The sequence below is a fragment of the Ictidomys tridecemlineatus genome, chromosome 1 (genome assembly GCF_052094955.1).
Source record: "Ictidomys tridecemlineatus isolate mIctTri1 chromosome 1, mIctTri1.hap1, whole genome shotgun sequence".
NCBI lineage: Eukaryota > Metazoa > Chordata > Mammalia > Rodentia > Sciuridae > Ictidomys > Ictidomys tridecemlineatus.
In genome coordinates this window covers 87,823,184-87,840,747 of record NC_135477.1, presented here as the reverse complement: position 1 = coordinate 87,840,747, position 17,564 = coordinate 87,823,184, and the positions used below count along the sequence as shown (strand labels likewise).

General features: G+C 37.6%; 2 protein-coding genes across 8 annotated transcripts in view; one reads left to right on the top strand and one right to left on the bottom strand.

Annotated features, from left to right (window-relative positions):
* Wdr41 (WD repeat domain 41) overlaps nt 1-9,885 on the top strand; it is a 41,826-nt gene extending 31,941 nt beyond the window's left edge. The window contains exons 9-13 of the mRNA XM_013360179.4: nt 591-775; nt 3,531-3,652; nt 4,908-4,996; nt 5,909-6,042; nt 8,655-9,885. Coding sequence (XP_013215633.1) covers nt 591-775; nt 3,531-3,652; nt 4,908-4,996; nt 5,909-6,042; nt 8,655-8,807 — 683 coding nt within the window. The 3' untranslated portion in view covers nt 8,808-9,885. The remainder of the gene's footprint in view (nt 1-590; nt 776-3,530; nt 3,653-4,907; nt 4,997-5,908; nt 6,043-8,654) is intronic.
* A 2,644-nt stretch (nt 9,886-12,529) lies between these two features.
* The window catches only part of Pde8b (phosphodiesterase 8B), a 229,726-nt gene continuing 224,691 nt past the window's right edge, over nt 12,530-17,564 (bottom strand). For all 7 annotated transcript variants that reach the window (XM_013360189.4, XM_013360190.4, XM_013360188.3 and 4 more), the window contains 3 exons: nt 17,075-17,242; nt 14,809-14,938; nt 12,530-14,319 (listed from right to left, as the gene is read on the bottom strand). In XM_013360189.4, coding sequence (XP_013215643.1) covers nt 14,210-14,319; nt 14,809-14,938; nt 17,075-17,242 — 408 coding nt within the window. In that variant the 3' untranslated portion in view covers nt 12,530-14,209. The remainder of the gene's footprint in view (nt 14,320-14,808; nt 14,939-17,074; nt 17,243-17,564) is intronic.

The following is a 17,564-nucleotide window of genomic DNA, read 5'->3' as shown; positions in this document are numbered from 1 at the left end:
CTCACTATTTATGTATCAAATATATTAAACCTGTTTTGACTTCTAAGTTGCAAATTTTCTCCAGCTCTTTGCCATCTAAGTGTATGATTTTTTTTTCTTCTTTTTAAGCAGATATTTACTTGGATCTCCCCCCCACCCCGTTCCTGCCCTTCTTCCTTTAGAGCCCTTTACCACTCCATATTCTTAAAACTATTCAGCTTTATTTTCTTTAATCCTTTAAGTTCCTGTAATATTTTAATTTATATTATGTACACTTTTGAACTTGTTAAACTATTCTAAACTTATTTTGGTATACATTCCAAGGTAAGGTTCTTTTATTTTTTATTCCCAAACTTGACTAAACATTCCAGTATGAGATATTTTATTACAAGAGTAAAATGTAATAATTATCAAACACTAAGAAACTAAACTTAAAGCCTATTTCTAGTCTTTTAATTCTATTTTATTAACCTTTCTGTTTGGCTTATTTAGGTGTCTCATTGTTCTTATTATTGTGGTTTTATAGAATATTACTGCTAGGCATTCCATTCATTTTTTCCTTTAGCCTAGAGAAAATGATCAATAATTAGACATTTGTGAACTTTGCCTAGATCAGAGTTTTGTTACGGGCTCCCATGTTGGAGAGCTGATCATCTGGGATGTCCTGGACTGGACCATTCAGGCTTATGAACGCAACTTCTGGGACCCATCTCCACAGCTGGACACCCAGCAAGAAATAAAACTCTGTCAAAAACCAAATGACATTTCCATTCATCATTTCACATGTGATGAAGAGGTAAAAAAAAAAATTCTATACATTATCTATAAAGTTTATACTTTATCTATAAACTTTTTTAATAAGCCAAATTTCTGATTTTTAAAACTTAATCTCATAATGATAAAAATATCATTCCCTATCGTTTCAAGTTGTGTCTTCAAATGGTCTAATATTTTACATAGACTGTACCACTTACATTAAAAAAGGATTTTTAAATCTTTGCTCCTAATCTTCAGGCAAAGAAGTTATTAGATGACTGCAGATTTAGAAACCCTATTACAATTTTGGGTTGGATTAAATAATCCCACAGAATTTGAAGTTAATGCTTCAAATTGTTTTCAGTACACTGTAAAAATTATTTTGAAGATTCTAGTACATTTCCGAGAGGGATAAAAAAATAAAAACAAAAAATTCTAGGAATGTTTATCTTTAGTGTGCTGACATCTGGGGAAGATAATTGATTAATTGCTGCTATCCATATATTAGGCCTTGACAGTGATGTTCTTGAAGCACGTGTGCTATAAAGATCAGTACCAATGGACTTCTGAATCTTGGCTCTGACCTGACAAAAACAAGCAAACAAACAGTCTTCTGTGGTGACCTATGCTATAATCCCAGCCACTTAGAAAGATCAAAAGTTCAGGTCCAGCCTAGGCAATTTATCAAGTCTCTGTCTCAAAATAAAAAGGGCTGGGGATATATAGTTCAGTGATAGAGCATCACTGGGTTCAATCTCTAGTACTGGGAATGGGGTTTGGGGGGATCTCTTCTTTTAGCCTGAGAAACTCAGAAAGGGGGAGTTAGTTTTCTAAACATGATCACACACACAAAAAAATGTAAACATTGAGGAGGGGGACTAGAGGAAGCTTTTCTTTCACTTTATTTTGTCCCTTTATATCCTGGTTTTCTAAAGGCATACATGTTATTATTATTATTTAAAAAGTTCAGAAGTTGTGTACTGAAAGGGAAAGGCTTTTAATTTCTTTGCATCTCTCTTTAAAAACAAAAACATAAGAATAGGATAAAAGTGGATTAAAAAAAAAATACATGTACACAGGGCTGGGGCTTGTAGCCCAGTGGCAGAGTACTTGCCTACATGTGTGAAACACTGGGTTTGAAAAAAAATTTTTTTAAAATACATGTACACCTATATATCAAGTTTCTATGTATCCCAATTTTATTTTGAAAAAAAAAATATATATGTGATAGAACAATAGGTCACACTTATATATAATATATGAGAACACTCAGAAAAGTGTTCTTATTATAGCCCTAAAATTATATATAAGTGTGTGTGTATTTAAATTTTGTATTTTTTCTCACTTTTGTAAAATTTAATACTTAAAATTTTTTAAATTTTGTATTCAAGATTTTTTGACTAATCTTTATTAGCGCTATAAATGCTTGAGTAAGTATTAATCAGTTTCCCCCAATTTTCTTTCTTTTGTTGGGGATTCTTTCCATCTCTAGGTTCTTTTTATCCTCCATTAATTGTTGATGGTGGATGACTGATAGAGTATCTCTGTTGAATGTCTCTGCCCCAAAGCTCATGAGTTCTCTAATTATGTTTATAATTTTCTACATGGCCTTTGATTAATTACTTGAACTCCATGGACTTCCTGCTCTGTAGAATGAGTTTTGGGGGTTCTGCATTGAATATAATCCTTAGGACTCCAGATTTTAGTACTTTTGCTAGCCATTTCCTTTAATTGTGCATGGCAACTGGTCTCAGCTTGCATTACTGAGAACAGAGTACTTAATCCTAAGTACTCTGTTAATCATTCGACTTTTACTCTGGGAAGCTCAGGGGCATGCTTTGGTACAGCTAACCCAGTTAGTAAGTCTGAGTTGGGTTTGTAGCCAACAAGAAGGATTAGGGGCTCAACATCTCTGGTTGAAAGCAGGGGGAAATCTGTAGGAATTTTTGATAGGTCTGCCTCTTAGGGTACCTAATGAATAAAAATGAATGATTCCAAGACAAGTGCTACCTGATGTCTAGTAACTTAAAAATAATTTCAGAAGCAAGGTGGTATGGTATAAGGAAAGAGCAAGAAACTGGAATAGCATGACTGATTTTGATATTGAGTCTGTGCCTGATTTCTTTTGTAATTTTAAACTTTTTAAAAATTTAACTTGCTCATCTGGAAAATGGCAATGATGCATGTTTTTCCTACCTTAACAAGATGTTTTGAAGCTGATATAAGATGAAATTGGCAAAAATGTTTTCAAAAAATTAAAGTTGTTTTAGTAAAAAGGTATTTCTAACATTACATAGAAACAACGTTTTTTGTGAAGCCTTCAGAGGATCTTATGATGATAGTACAACTATAGCATATGTTTTTTCAATCATATTTATAGGTCTCTTGATTGCTTAAGATGCGGGGTACGAGTAATTTTACTCACATTTTCCAGGCAAAAGAAGCTAAGTAATTTTCTCAAGGATAGTGTTTCGTAGATGAAAATCCAGGCTGCTGCAGGACCAAGCTGCCAGCCACAGTTCCTTCCTTGAGCTGTCACAACTCATTGAGGAAGAAAGTAATGTTATGCAGAGCCTTTTCTGTATAAGTAGTTGTATCAAAGTACCAAGCACCAAGGAAAGCTTTGTGCTTTGACATTTTTGGACTTCAGAGGGCAGTACAGTAATTTGGGCTGAAGGCTGGGAACAGGGGAGATAACCATGATTTTCTGATGTCACACAAGGGCTGGGAATCTATTATACCAGGTGTAGTAGGCATTAGTTTTATGCCCTTTTTTAATAACTTTTTCCCCCCAGAATGTATTTGCTGCAGTTGGAAGGGGTTTATATGTGTATAACCTTCAAATGAAGCGTGTGATTGCCTGCCAGAAAACTGCACATGACTCCAATGTCTTGCATATTGCCAAACTTCCAAACAGGTACAAGTTCCATCTGTTCTGCAGTAGATGAAAGTAAGTCACGGTTCCCAGGGCTGCCAGTGTAATTTCTCAAGTGACCAAGTTACCTGGCTCTGTGGCTTGACCTGCTGTGTTCTTTTGGTAATGGAGAATGCCCTATGGCTGACTCTGAAGAGGAGTTGATTACAGGAACCAAGGTTCAAAGGAATTATATTGAATATCATTCTAAGAAAAGATCATTTAAATTTGGTGCTTTTTTAAAAAAACAAGTTTAAAGACTGTGGCATTTAACAACGTACTGATTTTCCTATTTATATTTTATATAAACCCACCTTGTTGTTGTTTGTTTATAATCAGAATTAAATGGTAGGGGCTGGGGTTGTGGCTGGGGGGTAGAGTGCTCGCCTAGCACATATGAGGCACTGGGTTTGATCCTCAGCACCACATAAAAATAAATAAACAAAGTAAAGGTATTTCGTCCATTTACAACTAAACAAAATAGTTTTTAGAAAATGAATAAAATAAAGGTATTCTGTTCATCTACAACTAAAAAAATATTTTAAAAAAGAATTAAATGGTAGGCTTCTCATTGTCTAAGGCTTCGAAGTGAGGGTTTTCCTCTCAGAGTAGCTGTAGCTGCAGAGTTTCTACTGATGAAATTATGGGAAGACAATAGCATTATTTTCTATGCAGGATATATTTAGAGTAAGAGGCACCCTGAATACAAATGCTCAGAATATTGTAAAAATATAATGCATGCAGTTTGCCTGAATGTCTTTTTCACCCATTCTGGGGATCACAACCAGAGCCTTGCATATGCTAAACAAGTGCTCCATCACTGAACTATATCCCCAGCCCTCCTAAATGCAATTTTTTAAATGGAGAAATTTTTTAAATTTAAAGCATTTGAGCCAATGCACATAGTGTCATGTATGCCTTTACTGAAGAGTGTGTTTAGTTTGCATTGTAAAGCCACATTCAATTGTGATTTTTTTCATATGTATTTTTTAGTTGTAGTTGGACACAATACCTTTATTTTATTTATTTTATGTGGTGCTGAGGCTCAAACCCAGGACCTTTCATATGCTAGGTGTGTGCTCTATTGCTGAGCCACAACCCCAGCCCCTCAATTGTGATTTTTATGAACTTGTGCCAAGAGCTGGAAAAAAAAACAAAACAACAACAGTCAAGGGTTCCAATGATTTCTTTGATTGCAGATTCAGCATTTGGTCTTCCATGATGCTCTCTCCATATTACTGATTTTCTATTCTGACAGGCAGTTAATCTCATGCTCAGAAGATGGCAGTGTACGCATTTGGGAGTTACGAGAAAAACAGCAGCTCACAGCTGAACCTGTACCAACAGGTGTGTGTCTTTTCCCCAAAAGGGAGCCTTTCTCTGTCTCTCCTTCCTCATATGTCAGGCAGAAGAAAGGTGATTGTGTGAAGCCACAGAAATAATAGAATGTACTCTAAACAGGCATTAGATGTTTACCGTAAGTATAGGGTAATTGGGATCTAGGATCCACTTCTTAATATTGTCCTAAAGTAGAACTGCCTCTTTATTTTAGTTCAACTGGGATTTTATTGTTTTGAGGGCAAACAGTTATTTTCTAGTAGTTATTCAATTATATTGTCTATAATTCTGATTGGTACACAAACAAAATTTTTACCATCGGTTGTCAAACTAAAGTGTTCTTTATCATTAACATCAAACATAACTTATGGGAAAAGAACACTTTTCTTTGTTATCACCTCATGAGCTCTTGACTTTTTGGTGCTCCATTTGAAAAATAAAATTCTAGATGTTTGAATGAATTAGTTACCAGTACCCAATATGAAATCAGAGGCTGGTGCCTCTAGTTTCCTCTGGTTCTTTTACTTACCTGAGGCCCTAGGGTATTGTGTTTAACACACACATGCTGCTTTTCCTTGATTTTGTTGATTGATCTTAATTATTTCCTGTTTTAGACTTTGTCATTCAGATCTTTTACTTCTCTTTCATTCCCTGTGTTTGTGTATGTATATTAATATACCTTTACTAATGGGTAAGTGGGGACAATAAAAAGAAATTAGGAACAAACCTTGCCGGTTAAAAAAAATGAAACAAAATAATGTATTTTAAAGACCCCAGTGTAGTACTTGGTACCATCTGCTTGGTAATATAAGTGTGGAACATCTTTGCATTTAAATATTGTCTGTTTTTCTGGTCTCATATTAATTATTGTAAGTCAAGCTCAGTAGTTTGGAAATGACAGAACTGATTGCATTTTTTTAGGTTTTTTTAACATGTGGGGATTTGGAAGAGTGAACAAACAAGCCAGCCAACCTATTAAAAAGCAGCAAGAAAATGCCACTTTGTGTTCACTGGAGCTCATTGGTGATTTGATTGGACACTCATCCTCTGTGGAGGTACTGCTTTTAGTGGACAGCACTGGCCATGTGGTTCCCTGCCTTGTACTGCTCTTTGTCTCAGAAAGACCTAAACTCTCTCATCTGTAGGTCTCTGTTATATCTGAACACAGAATAGGATAAGTGTGGGTAGTTAAGGTCTTCCTTTACAGAGAGAGGACTTGAACAAACAAGGAAAGTATTGCTTTTAAGCATGAACTTACTCACCATTTGTGAGACACAGATAGTTAATTAATAAAGGCAATGTGAATAATGTTAACTGTATATGTCTACTAGTAGTCCACAGGGGGTGGACTGTTTACAATTAAACATGTGAAGTTAAAGCCTTAGTAGAATCTGATTTCCAGGGACCTATCAAATTCACGACCAAAGCACTGTTTTGACCTGTCTTTGATGGATGATAATTTGTTAACTTTATTAAACCTTAAACCTTGATAATCATTGTGCATATATGAAAATTATAAGAAATAAAATTCTAACTTAGTGAAATCCAAACACATTACTATTTACTATAGGCATCATTGCCTGTAATGGAGAAATAAGATCAGTCAAGATAAAGAGGTAGTTGGAACTGGTAACTATGACTGTGTAAACAGAGCTCTAAGTAATGAATTTCTTAATTTTTTCATAGCTAGGGAGGAACAAATTACTTTTCATCCAAATAGACATTCATACTTAGGAGTAGCAGCAGCAGCACTCTGGCTACTGTGCATTTTCTATATATCAGGAATTAATACTAAATTACATAGACCCTAGAGTTTGCAAAGAAATGTAAAATCCTTGCCCTCATGGATCTTATATTCTAGCAGAGAGGAAAGGGGCAAAGCTAATAAGCTTTATTTAGGCTGCTTATGATGGACCCAGATGAGTAGCAGACAGTGAATACTCAGGAATTAGAATGTTTCTTGCTGAGTCCTGTAAATATTGATGGAAGATATGGGACTTCAGATTTGAGCTGAACTTTGGACGTTAGGCAGGTGTATAGCCTTGTCACTGTATGCTCTCTGATGTTGGATACTATGTCTTACTCTGCTTTGCTTTGCTTTACCAGGTAGCTCAGTTTTTTGTGTTTTTGTATTTTGGGGTTTTTCATTTGTTTTACCTTATTTTTGCTTGGGCATCTATTTGTAGTTTGGAGTTGGTGAATGTGGCATGTGGTAGACAAGGGCAAAGACAGCATTTACTTGGTGGCAAGGAACAGATTGGCTGTGCAGGGGCATTGGGTTCCCATGATAAGACACTAGTGTGAGAGAAAGCCTGAGATGGTACTTTCGGGTTAGATTACAAATGTCTTGTATGTAAGGCTGAATAGTTTAGACTTTTTTTTTTTTTTAAGTAGTAGGGACCTGTCAAAAGGTTTTATGTGGTTGGGAGACCTTGAAAGTGGCATATTTGTCATAAGTCAGATTCTTAGGAATTTTCCTGAAGTGTTGACACTTCAGCATTTTTAAAAAGCGTCCTGACTTCATTGATAAAAATTTAGTGCTCCAAATTCAATGCTCTCCTAGGTGTTGTCTCCTGAATTTCCTCATCACTTGTATGTTTTCATCCTTGCTTTCTGGCCCAGCCCTTCTACCTATGTACTCAATTCTGTCTTTTCCATACTCTTAATGAATTTTGTGCTGATATTTTCCCTCCTCACTTCTATATTTCAGTGACTCACCTGTGGCCTCATCCTGCTGTCTTCAGAAATGTGTGTTACTTCAGAGAACACTGTCATCCTCTGGTTCCTTCATGTTTGCTCCTCTCCTGTATTTCACTCTTGCCTTCAAGGACCTCGTCCTTTCCGTGGGTTCACTTACCTCCTCTCTGACATGCCCCTCCATCCCCAGTGCTCATACTGCCTTTTCATCCACATTTCACTGTCCTGTCCTTAGCCCCCAGCCTGTTCCTTTCTTAGGCACATCTCCTCCCTTTCCTTGCAGAGTTTTCTCCTGAAGCTTTCTGTGACTGCAGTTTCATATCTGGGTCTTCCCTCTGTTTGAGTTTCTGTGGCATGCTGTAGTCTGTACTGCATTATTTAGGACCCAATTACCGAGTCTTTCCTTGATGCCCTAATTGTTTCAGATAAGGTTTCGTTTTCCCAACTGAAGTATGATCTTCTTGAGGGCAAGGACCATAAACACACCAGAGACACTTAGTAAATGCTTGTGGATTGATTGAGTGCATCTACTTCCATAGAGTTGAAGTCAATGTTTATCTTGGGAAATTTGGAATTCAAAGACTTTATGAGTGCCATTGGTACATACAGAATGATTAAGTAGAGCAGGCATGGCAGGACCTGTACCTGAGAGAATCTTAAAACCAATACTTGAAGAATTAGATTATGATAACATTTAGAAGATACTTTGAGAATTCACTTAGTTTAAAAAAATAGCTGTTACTCATAATTTTGTAGTTGAGCAATATTAGTAACATTCTGACTTTTAACATTTTAGATAGTGGTTGTTTTTGTATATAACTGTTACCACTACTTAAAAATGAAACTTCTCGTGAAAATCAAAGAGCTCTACATTCAAATCCAAGGAAGTCTGAAAGCATATTTTGTAATCTTGTATCAGCCTCTTCTCTTCATAAGTTCCTATAATCAGTGGTTTCAATTTTCCTTACAGATGTTTCTGTACTTTGAAGATCATGGACTTGTTACTTGCTCTGCTGATCATCTCATTATTTTGTGGAAAAATGGAGAGCGAGAATCTGGATTGCGCAGTTTAAAATTATTTCAGAAATTAGAGGAAAATGGTGATTTATACCTTGCTGTTTAGTCTAAGGAACTGAGAATACATATGCATGAACCTTGAACATCAAATATAGATTAATACTCTGAAAAACATTAATATATTGATTATTTAAATTTGTATTTTTTTCCCTGTTTGATCCATAAAATTCTATATGTTTGAGTTTTTACACACTTACAACCCAGCAAAAAATTGCTTCTCAGGTATTAGAAAACCCACTAAAGAACATGCCACAAGTTCTCCATTGGTCTTTGTGCAGATGGTGAGTGCTTAACTTGAACCATTGTGAAATGGTGGGAATAGGGGTAAGAGTAAAGTAGTAGTTTTATTTTGAGATTCCTTTATGGTATATTTCACTAAGAATTCTTGTGATAAGCCAGGTACAGTGACACATACCTGTAATCCCAGCACTTTGAAAGGCTGAGGCTGGAGAATTATGAGTTCAAAGTCAGCCTCAGCAATGGTGAGGAGCTAAGCAACTTGGTGAGACCCTGTCTCTAAGTAAAATACAAAATAGGGCTGAGGTGTTGTGGCTTAATGGTTGAGTGCCCCTGAGTCCAATCCCCGGTGTTCCCATGTCTCCCCAAAGAGAATTCTTGTGATAAATATGCCCTTTTTCTACAGATTTCCCTGGCCTTTAAGAATTATCAGTGATTTTTTTGGGGGGGAGTACCAATTGATTTGTTTAAATCATTAATAAATTAGTTGTGGCAACTAAAATTCTTACATACTAAAATCCATAGATGTCTTATGAAGGTATATTTCTTTCCCAGTGTGAGTTGGCTTGAATATTATTGGCCAAATTAGTACTAGAACAGAGGCTGCCCCTCAGGTGTTCAAACGATGAGTCCTAGACTGTGGTGAGCCATTTCAGCGGACCGTGGCCGCCATTACAAGATGGCGCCGGTTTCCGCCGTGGTCTGAGACAAACAACTCCTTATTAGGGAGAGTTGGCACGTCATTGTTTAACACCCTATGAGAAAGGTCCACGTGGCGGCTTTGCATTGGGGCTTGGTGTGCTTTATTAAGTGTGGGAGGCGCAAGCGGAGAGAGAATGCTTGAAGACATGTCTGAGTAAAGGCCTGAATAAACTGCTGAGAGAAGATACCTGAGTCGTGTCTTCCTTGCGGGCAAGGGGTCACACCACTAGACCAGCAAAGCAGCACAATGTTTTTAGAATCAAGACTGTGGCTGCAAGTGCCTGATTGACCGACCTCGGAGTTAATATGAAATGCTCCTTCTGTGTGGGTTGAGATTGGATCATCTTTACCTCACCAGCCTTGTGACAGAATATGCTCTCACTTTTAGTGCTGAAAAATAAAAGTTAAAAAGTATTCTCAGCTGGGTGGTGGTGCATGCCTGTGGCTCAGGAGGCTGAGGCAAGAGGATCAAGGGTTCAAAGCCAGCCTCAGCAAAAGTGAGGTGCTAAGCAACTCATGAGACCCTGTCTCTAAATAAAATACAAAATAGGGTTCGAGGCTGTGGGTCAGTGGTTGCATGCCCCTGAATTCAATCTCCAAAATATTCTCCACAGTAAAAATTCAGTGGACTTAATTATGAAATTATTCTTAATCTTCTGATTAAAGAATCCTATTAAAGAAAGGGCGAGGTGACTGATGTTCAGAAGCTAATCCTTCTCAAAGGACACTTCTGCATATTTGCTCCTTATACACAGACATACTTCCTAAATGGAATCTTTATAAATCCTTGTTTTTACTGGTCTTAATATTCCCAGCTACCCACAAAAACTGGAAGAGTTAAGGTCATCTAGGTAGACTAATGGAATAATGTCATAAATGAAGACACCTAGGGCTAAGGAGGTAAGACCTGAAGATGATTAGCTGTGTAGTGCCTGATGTCATCATTGAGCAACTTTAAACACAGTAATCGAGGAGGAGGGAGTGAGATAATGACTATATGACTACCACTTGAGGAAAGCCAGTTAGTGTTTACAGTCATTATTGCTATTTGAATTCATAAGAAAAAAAAAGCTATAGAGAAAACTATACTAAAACTTAAGCTACTTCTATGTGAAAATTAACACTGCCTTTTAGCCAACTAAGTGTTGTTATCGAGGCATATTTGAAAAGTCACAAAGAGCTTCACCTGAAGGTGGGGCACGGGTAGCATCCCCAAGCTCGGTGGACGTGCAGTCTAGTCTGAGTGCATCAGATTGGGATCACTTTGGCTAGGTTTCTATGGACTCCTTTAAAGCTTTTTAATTTTCTTCTCTATATAGACTTTTCCCCCTTTACTAACTTATTCTTTGCAAATTCTACATTGGCTCATGAATTAATAAAGATGTTTCTGAAGTTGTAAAAGACATAGGAATTCAGAGATTTTAAACTTTCATTTCTTAACCTATTCTGGGTTAGTATCTTGTGAGAGTGATCTGTTCGAATGGAGTGGTGAAAACCATACATGAGCTTGAGGATCGAACAGTACCACAGTGAATCCCTTCTGTGGTTATTGTCCAGCTAACTACTTTTCCATCATGAGAAACTTGTGTATTCAGAAGGTAGCCTCCAGCTCAGTCAGAGGACTTGATGGCTTTTTTTCGTGAGAGCTCTGAGGTCAGAGCTAGAGGATTGCAACATGATTCTGGTGGGGACTTAAACTCAACTGCTGCTCAGTAATTACATGTAATTGCTAAACTTTGAACTTTCAGTTTAGAAGAAAATGATAATTCAGGTCAATATGTAATTGCATTTTTTCTATTTCCCAAGCTTAGCTTTTAATACCTAACACTATGTATCATACCTTGTCATTTTTTAAAATATTTTTTTAAATTGTAGATGAAAAAAATAACTTTATTTATTTATTTATTTTTATGTGGTGCTGAGGATTGAACTCAGTGCCTCATATGTCCTTGGCAAGTACTGTACCTCTGAGCCACAATTCCAGCCTTTGCCATTTGTTTTTAAAAATACTTTTACCTCAATCTCTGGCTGTATTCACATAACACAATTAAAAGTGTTGGATCATCCTTTCAGTTTGTCTCAAGTGGAATAGGTGCTGATTATGATTGTTCTTTGCCCAGAAGGCTAACTAGTCCTGAACTCTGAGAGCAAGTAAATTTCAGTACCTTAAGTTAGAAGTAAAGAATGCCAGTGAAGCTATGGAATCATTCTGGGTTAAGTAACAATATCTGATAACTTTTACTTCTTCTTGCTAGTAGTAATAGTAATAATGTCACTTTAATTAGTTTTTCTTAAAAATTAATTTAAAAATACATGATATTTTAGTAAACAACTGAGTATAAGAGGAAATTATAATAGTTGCTCAATTATTTCTACATTATTTTAGCATACAGAAACTGATATATCTACTACCTACAGGACTATATTTCTAGTAAGTTGACCTTATGGAAGAAAATACTCATAGCTAGCAACTTAGAAAATTACACTGCAGAGTATACTGATACAGAGCAGAGCCACACTGAAGCTTGAGTACCTGGCTGTCTTAAAGCATTTACCATCAACACTAAGGCTTGAATATGAAGTTGACTTGACATAACACTGAGTAAACTGTAATGTTTCATAGAGAAGATGTCAGGGACCTGATAAACGTTACTAACCAAATGGAGCTGACAGCAAGATAGTCAGGAAAAGATCATCCTTGCCTCAGACAAGCTTCTGAAGCCTAGTCAAATTATTTAGCTCCTTAATATGGGATTCTGGCATCCTGATTTTAATGTGTTCTGAGAACAAAGTGTGTGACTCATGAAATAAAGGACACTAAACCCAAAATTTGAAATTATGAAAAATTTAGGCCAAAGAGGTAAAATAAAAACAGCTGTTGGGGATGAAAAATGGCTGTAGGAATTTAGTTACAAGTACTTCACAAAAACATTTCATCACATTTACATAATGCAGCATTACAATACAAAGCTGGCTGCTGTCCTGACCAAGCAAGTTCTCTTATCATCTAACAAAAATAATTTAGATACATTTCATCACATGGAATCGTCATATATGTTTCCATTTTTGGTACAAAACATAGAAAAAAACATTGGCACATCATGTAGTGATAAGTCATTTTTTTTTCTTCCCATGTACCAGTTTTGAGTGTTCTGCATACCAATTTTAATTTGGAAACAAAAGTAATTAGTGATTCAATTAATTCAGTCTCTGTTTATACCTCTTAAAATGCAGCATGGAGTACAGAGAAAGAAAAAAATGAAGATATTTTGTTTGTTGAGTTTCTAATGTTCGTATACATAGAGAAGTGTTGGCTGGTAAAGAAAGGAAAATCTCCAGTCTGACTTTATGTGAAAAGAGCTGTATAAAAATATGCACTTGTGCTTTAGAAGCTTTTAGCATACAGTTAATAGCTTAAAATAGTATTTACTGCCTCTCCATAGACCTATTTTCTGATATATTTACACATCTTGCAATCCCTTTTCTATATCATTTAAGCAAATGGCATGATCTCAAATATATATAAGTTAAAAATATCTGAACCTTGAAACTTCCCCATCCCCTCCCCAGATATATATGTCTAGGTGGTGCACGGCACAACAAATGCCATGGGCTTAGACCCAGAAAATTTAGATCGTTTTAATAAAAATTTTTAACAGCAAATGTCTATAAATTTTTCTTTTTTTAAAAAAAGCTTGTCCAAGGGCATTCAGATTTAATGGCTTTTAGATTAATACTCAGTGTAGTGCCGTGTGGCTGCCCCTGTGAGCTGTAAGTAAGGGAAGCTCAGGATTCCCCCCAGGTACAATGCCACTCCTCCCCAGTCATAGATGCCTTTCTGTTCAGATGAATTTCACATGAAGGAGGGTGACACAGACTGCTCATCCTCGTCTAGAGGGGCACATGCCAGGCCAAGGCAGCATCCTAACTTGGGTGTCACACCCTCAACCTAGAAGATCCACCTAGCCATAGAAGCTGTGAAGCTAGCTAGTCGATCAACAATTTGGTCCTAGCTGTTCTGCTCATTTTATGTAGCTTTTTTCTTAGATAGATCTGTTCAGATAAGCTTCTTAGGAATCCTTTTCTTGAGGAAAATAGTCAAGCTAAACAGTGTTGATGACTTTTATGGTAAGAGATGAGCTGAACACTAGCTAAGCTATTTGGTCACCATCCAGGGGATGGGCTCACAGGCGCCAGTTTCTTGTATCCTACTAGTTACAGTGAATCAGCTCCATAGTTTGACAAGGCTTCACAGGATGATGGCACAGCAAAGGAGTTTGCCAAGTATTTGATCTGTCACTAAGTGATCATTCAAAAAAATATGTATTTTTTTCATGGAACATAACTTTCTAAAAATGAAATTTGGGGGCTTGCATGATTCAAGGTCAAAGATTAAACATTTGCTCTTTAACCTACACCTGTCATTATAATTATAAAGGAAAGCCTCTTGTACACTACTGTGATTCACAGTGCCCTTTGTAGATCAAGAGGTCCCCAACTGGTTTGGCTTTAGCTGTCAGACGGAAGCCTCAGACTTTTGCACTTTAGGTCATCTAATGTCTTCCAGTGTTTGTAGTTATCCGCCAAGTGCTGCATCAGGGCTGGTAGATGTGCAAAGGCTGCAAGAACATAAAAGATTCAAAAGAAATCTGTTAAATTAAGTTGGATTGCTGGAGCATTTATCAGGCAGGGGCTCTCTGAGGTAAGTTTGGGATTAGAATTGGAGACATATCCAAGGTTAGGCCTTAGGCTGCAAAACAAACAGGTCCTTTTAATTACTTAGAAAGCTGGCCATCGATGACATTAACCTGTAATTCAGAGTGGCAGAGTGGATGTATTTTTTTTTTTTTTTGCATCTTTCTGGAGTTTCCTCCAATGAAAGAATAAATTGCTTTGGAAACATAGCATTTGAGGAGCTGAAACCTTGTTTATCCAGTTGTCATACATTCATTGAGTCCTCTGTACTCAAAGCTCTGAGCTAGGTGCTAGGGACACACCTTTCTGGCCACAAATAACTTTTGAAAAAAGTATTTCATCTGCCTTTAGAATTAGCCTATGTAATTAATGGTAAGTGTTCTCTGTGAGTGGTGAAACAGCCACTAACTTACCATCCCACGCATCAAACATATCTGTTATGAAGTAGTCAATGAAGGAGATCTGGGACTTGGGGATGCTGCAGGTATTCCGGTCAAACACTGGCATCACCACTGGTAGCCCCTGTCTCTTCTCTTCATCCGTCTGTAAGGAAAACACCACCACAGGGCCATGGGCACATAAGGAGACTTCACGGCAATAGCATGTTTCTCCAAACAATTCTCTGAACATGGTGATTATCCATTTTTATATAGAGAGAAACAGGCTCAGCAAGGCTCTGAGTCTTAGGTAAGTCAGCCACCACACCTGCTGAAGTGACTGCAGTCAGGTTTCTGACACTCTGACATCTCCTGCTTCTCATGCTATACCATACACCCTCCTACAGCATTGATCTTAGGGGGCTTAGCCCCTCTCTGATCTGTTTTTATTATTTAAAAGATAACTATTTTCAAAGTCTGACCAATATTACTACTACTCAGATCACTACTACTAGTTGACATACTGAGGGAACAAAAGCAACAGTGGTTAAATCTACTGGCAACTTTGCATAAATCAAGGAACTGGCACCAAATAGTATTAAGAGCAATTGTCATTGTATTTTCACTGTCTTATGCTTAAAATTTAAAAAAAAAGTTTCACCTAAGAAATTACTTTTTGGAAGCTGTATAATAACTACTAATTTTATTAAATCTCCATCTTCTGAGTATGTCTCTTAATATTCAGCATGACAAAAGGAAGTACACAGAAAGCCCGTGTGCTGTGTACCAGCCTGGTCTGATGGTCATCAACAGGAATGGCACTTAGGCAATTGAGTTGTAAGCTAAACTAGTTACTTTTTTTCACGGAGCACTGTTTTTACAGAGGAATGACTGACAGGTAAACTATGGTTGTTCTGATTTGAGTATCAGCCATGCAGTTCTCTCAAGGTATGTGGAAATCTGGGTACTACGCACATTATGGTGTAATGTGTGTAAAGCCATACTTCACAAAGCTGCGTAGTAAGATCCACATTTCCTAATGCTATATTAAGCCAGAAGCCAGCTGATCAGAGGCTGCCTTTGTAACTTTTTGGATTTTTAGGTCACGCTGACTCAGGGAAAAGGATGCCTAAGTAGGAAGCTTACATCAGTGAACTTAACAGTGATTGTCTCCCATTCCCCATTCACACACTGAAAATAGCTTGGAGTAGGACTTCAAATCCTCTGTGTGGATCCTAGGAAGCCCATTAATGGCCTCCTACCAGTGTTTGGCTCTGCTCACTGGTTTCAGGACAGTTGATCAAGCAGCCTTAAAATATCCACTGGTGTTCAAGGGATAATTTGTTCCCCTCCCCTCTTCTGGCAAGCTCAGAACTGCCTGTCCTACTTTTCTTCAATTCAGCAGCTCCTTCTCAGCCTTGCAAGCTACAGTTAGCTTACCCGGTTCTCTGTTAGCCATCTTCCCTCCCAGCCCTGCTAGACACTGTGGGCAATTTGTTATCCTTCCTCAGTAGTACATTCCAGCCAAACAGATACCTCCAAATGCGGTCACTGTGGCTACTTATCTCCTGTCATGTACACACCAATCCTTAGAAACTTTTCTCTGGAAGTAGGGCTATATTTCAAATGGCATGTGATAGTCTACTCTTTTCTGAATTTTTCTTAATTCCTCTTTTTACTCCCACAGTTAAGGTGAATTACATATTGCTGCCCTCCTTATATAAAAATCCTATTTTTCCAAAAAGTCTTTTTCTATTTCTGCGTTTCTATATCCTTCAGGAAAAAAAAAAAACAAAACTCTGCTATCACTTGTCCCAAACCCCCCTTTTATCTGAATTTCTGTAGCACTTAATATATACACTTCCTTTAGATGGTCAATTTTTTTTCATGTGGGCCTATCTATGTGCACATCCCTCCCTGACTGGACCATGAGTGACCCATATCAGGGATGTATCTTACTCATGTCTGTGTTCCCAGAATGCACTTGGAAGCACTCACTAATAATCTGGTAAATATTGGGAGATTTCCTAGTTCTTGTGGAAATTCAGGATCCAACAATTTGAGGATAAAATTTACTTCCATAGGCTCAGTCTACTCCCCTTCTCCCAGAGGGATTTCTCTTAGGATACTGTAGGTTAGTCCCTTCAGAACCAGAAGTCTACACCAGGCAGAGGAGAGCTGCCTCCTTCCAGGGAAGAGTTCAGTAATTGATAAAAAGTTACTCAGCGGGAGGACCCACAGAGTTCTATGGCCTTGGGCCCACTCCTAGACAGGAAGTGGAACCTCCCTCGAGTCAGCGCACCTGTGCAAAATACTCCTCGGAGATCCTCCCGGCCCATTCGATGCACAGGTCCAAGGGGCGACATGGGTTGGCCACATCAGCACACTTAATCATCATGCGCTTGATCAGGATTTGATTTTCTGGAAAGTTCTTCCCAGTAGAGTTACATTCACAGTCGCTGCCCTCAGTCTGGAACACATGATCAGATTAGGGCTGATCACGAGGATGGTAAAGTCACAGGTACCAACTCACCAGGCATGCTTCGGCATGACTGGGACTCAGCAGTCAAGGCTTTTTCTTAATTTCCTTAATTCCAAATATAACATGCTGATATAGTCTTTTTAAAAAACAAATGACAGGATTGAGAGTTTAAAAGGTGAAAAATCCCTGTCACTACCAATCCACCCCTTATTTCCAGGCTTTTAACCAGAGAAGACTGGCAATGTTTGCATCTGTGAGCAACTTGGTAGGTAATCTCAAAGAAAGAGGGTTCTTCCCATCCACAGTTTAT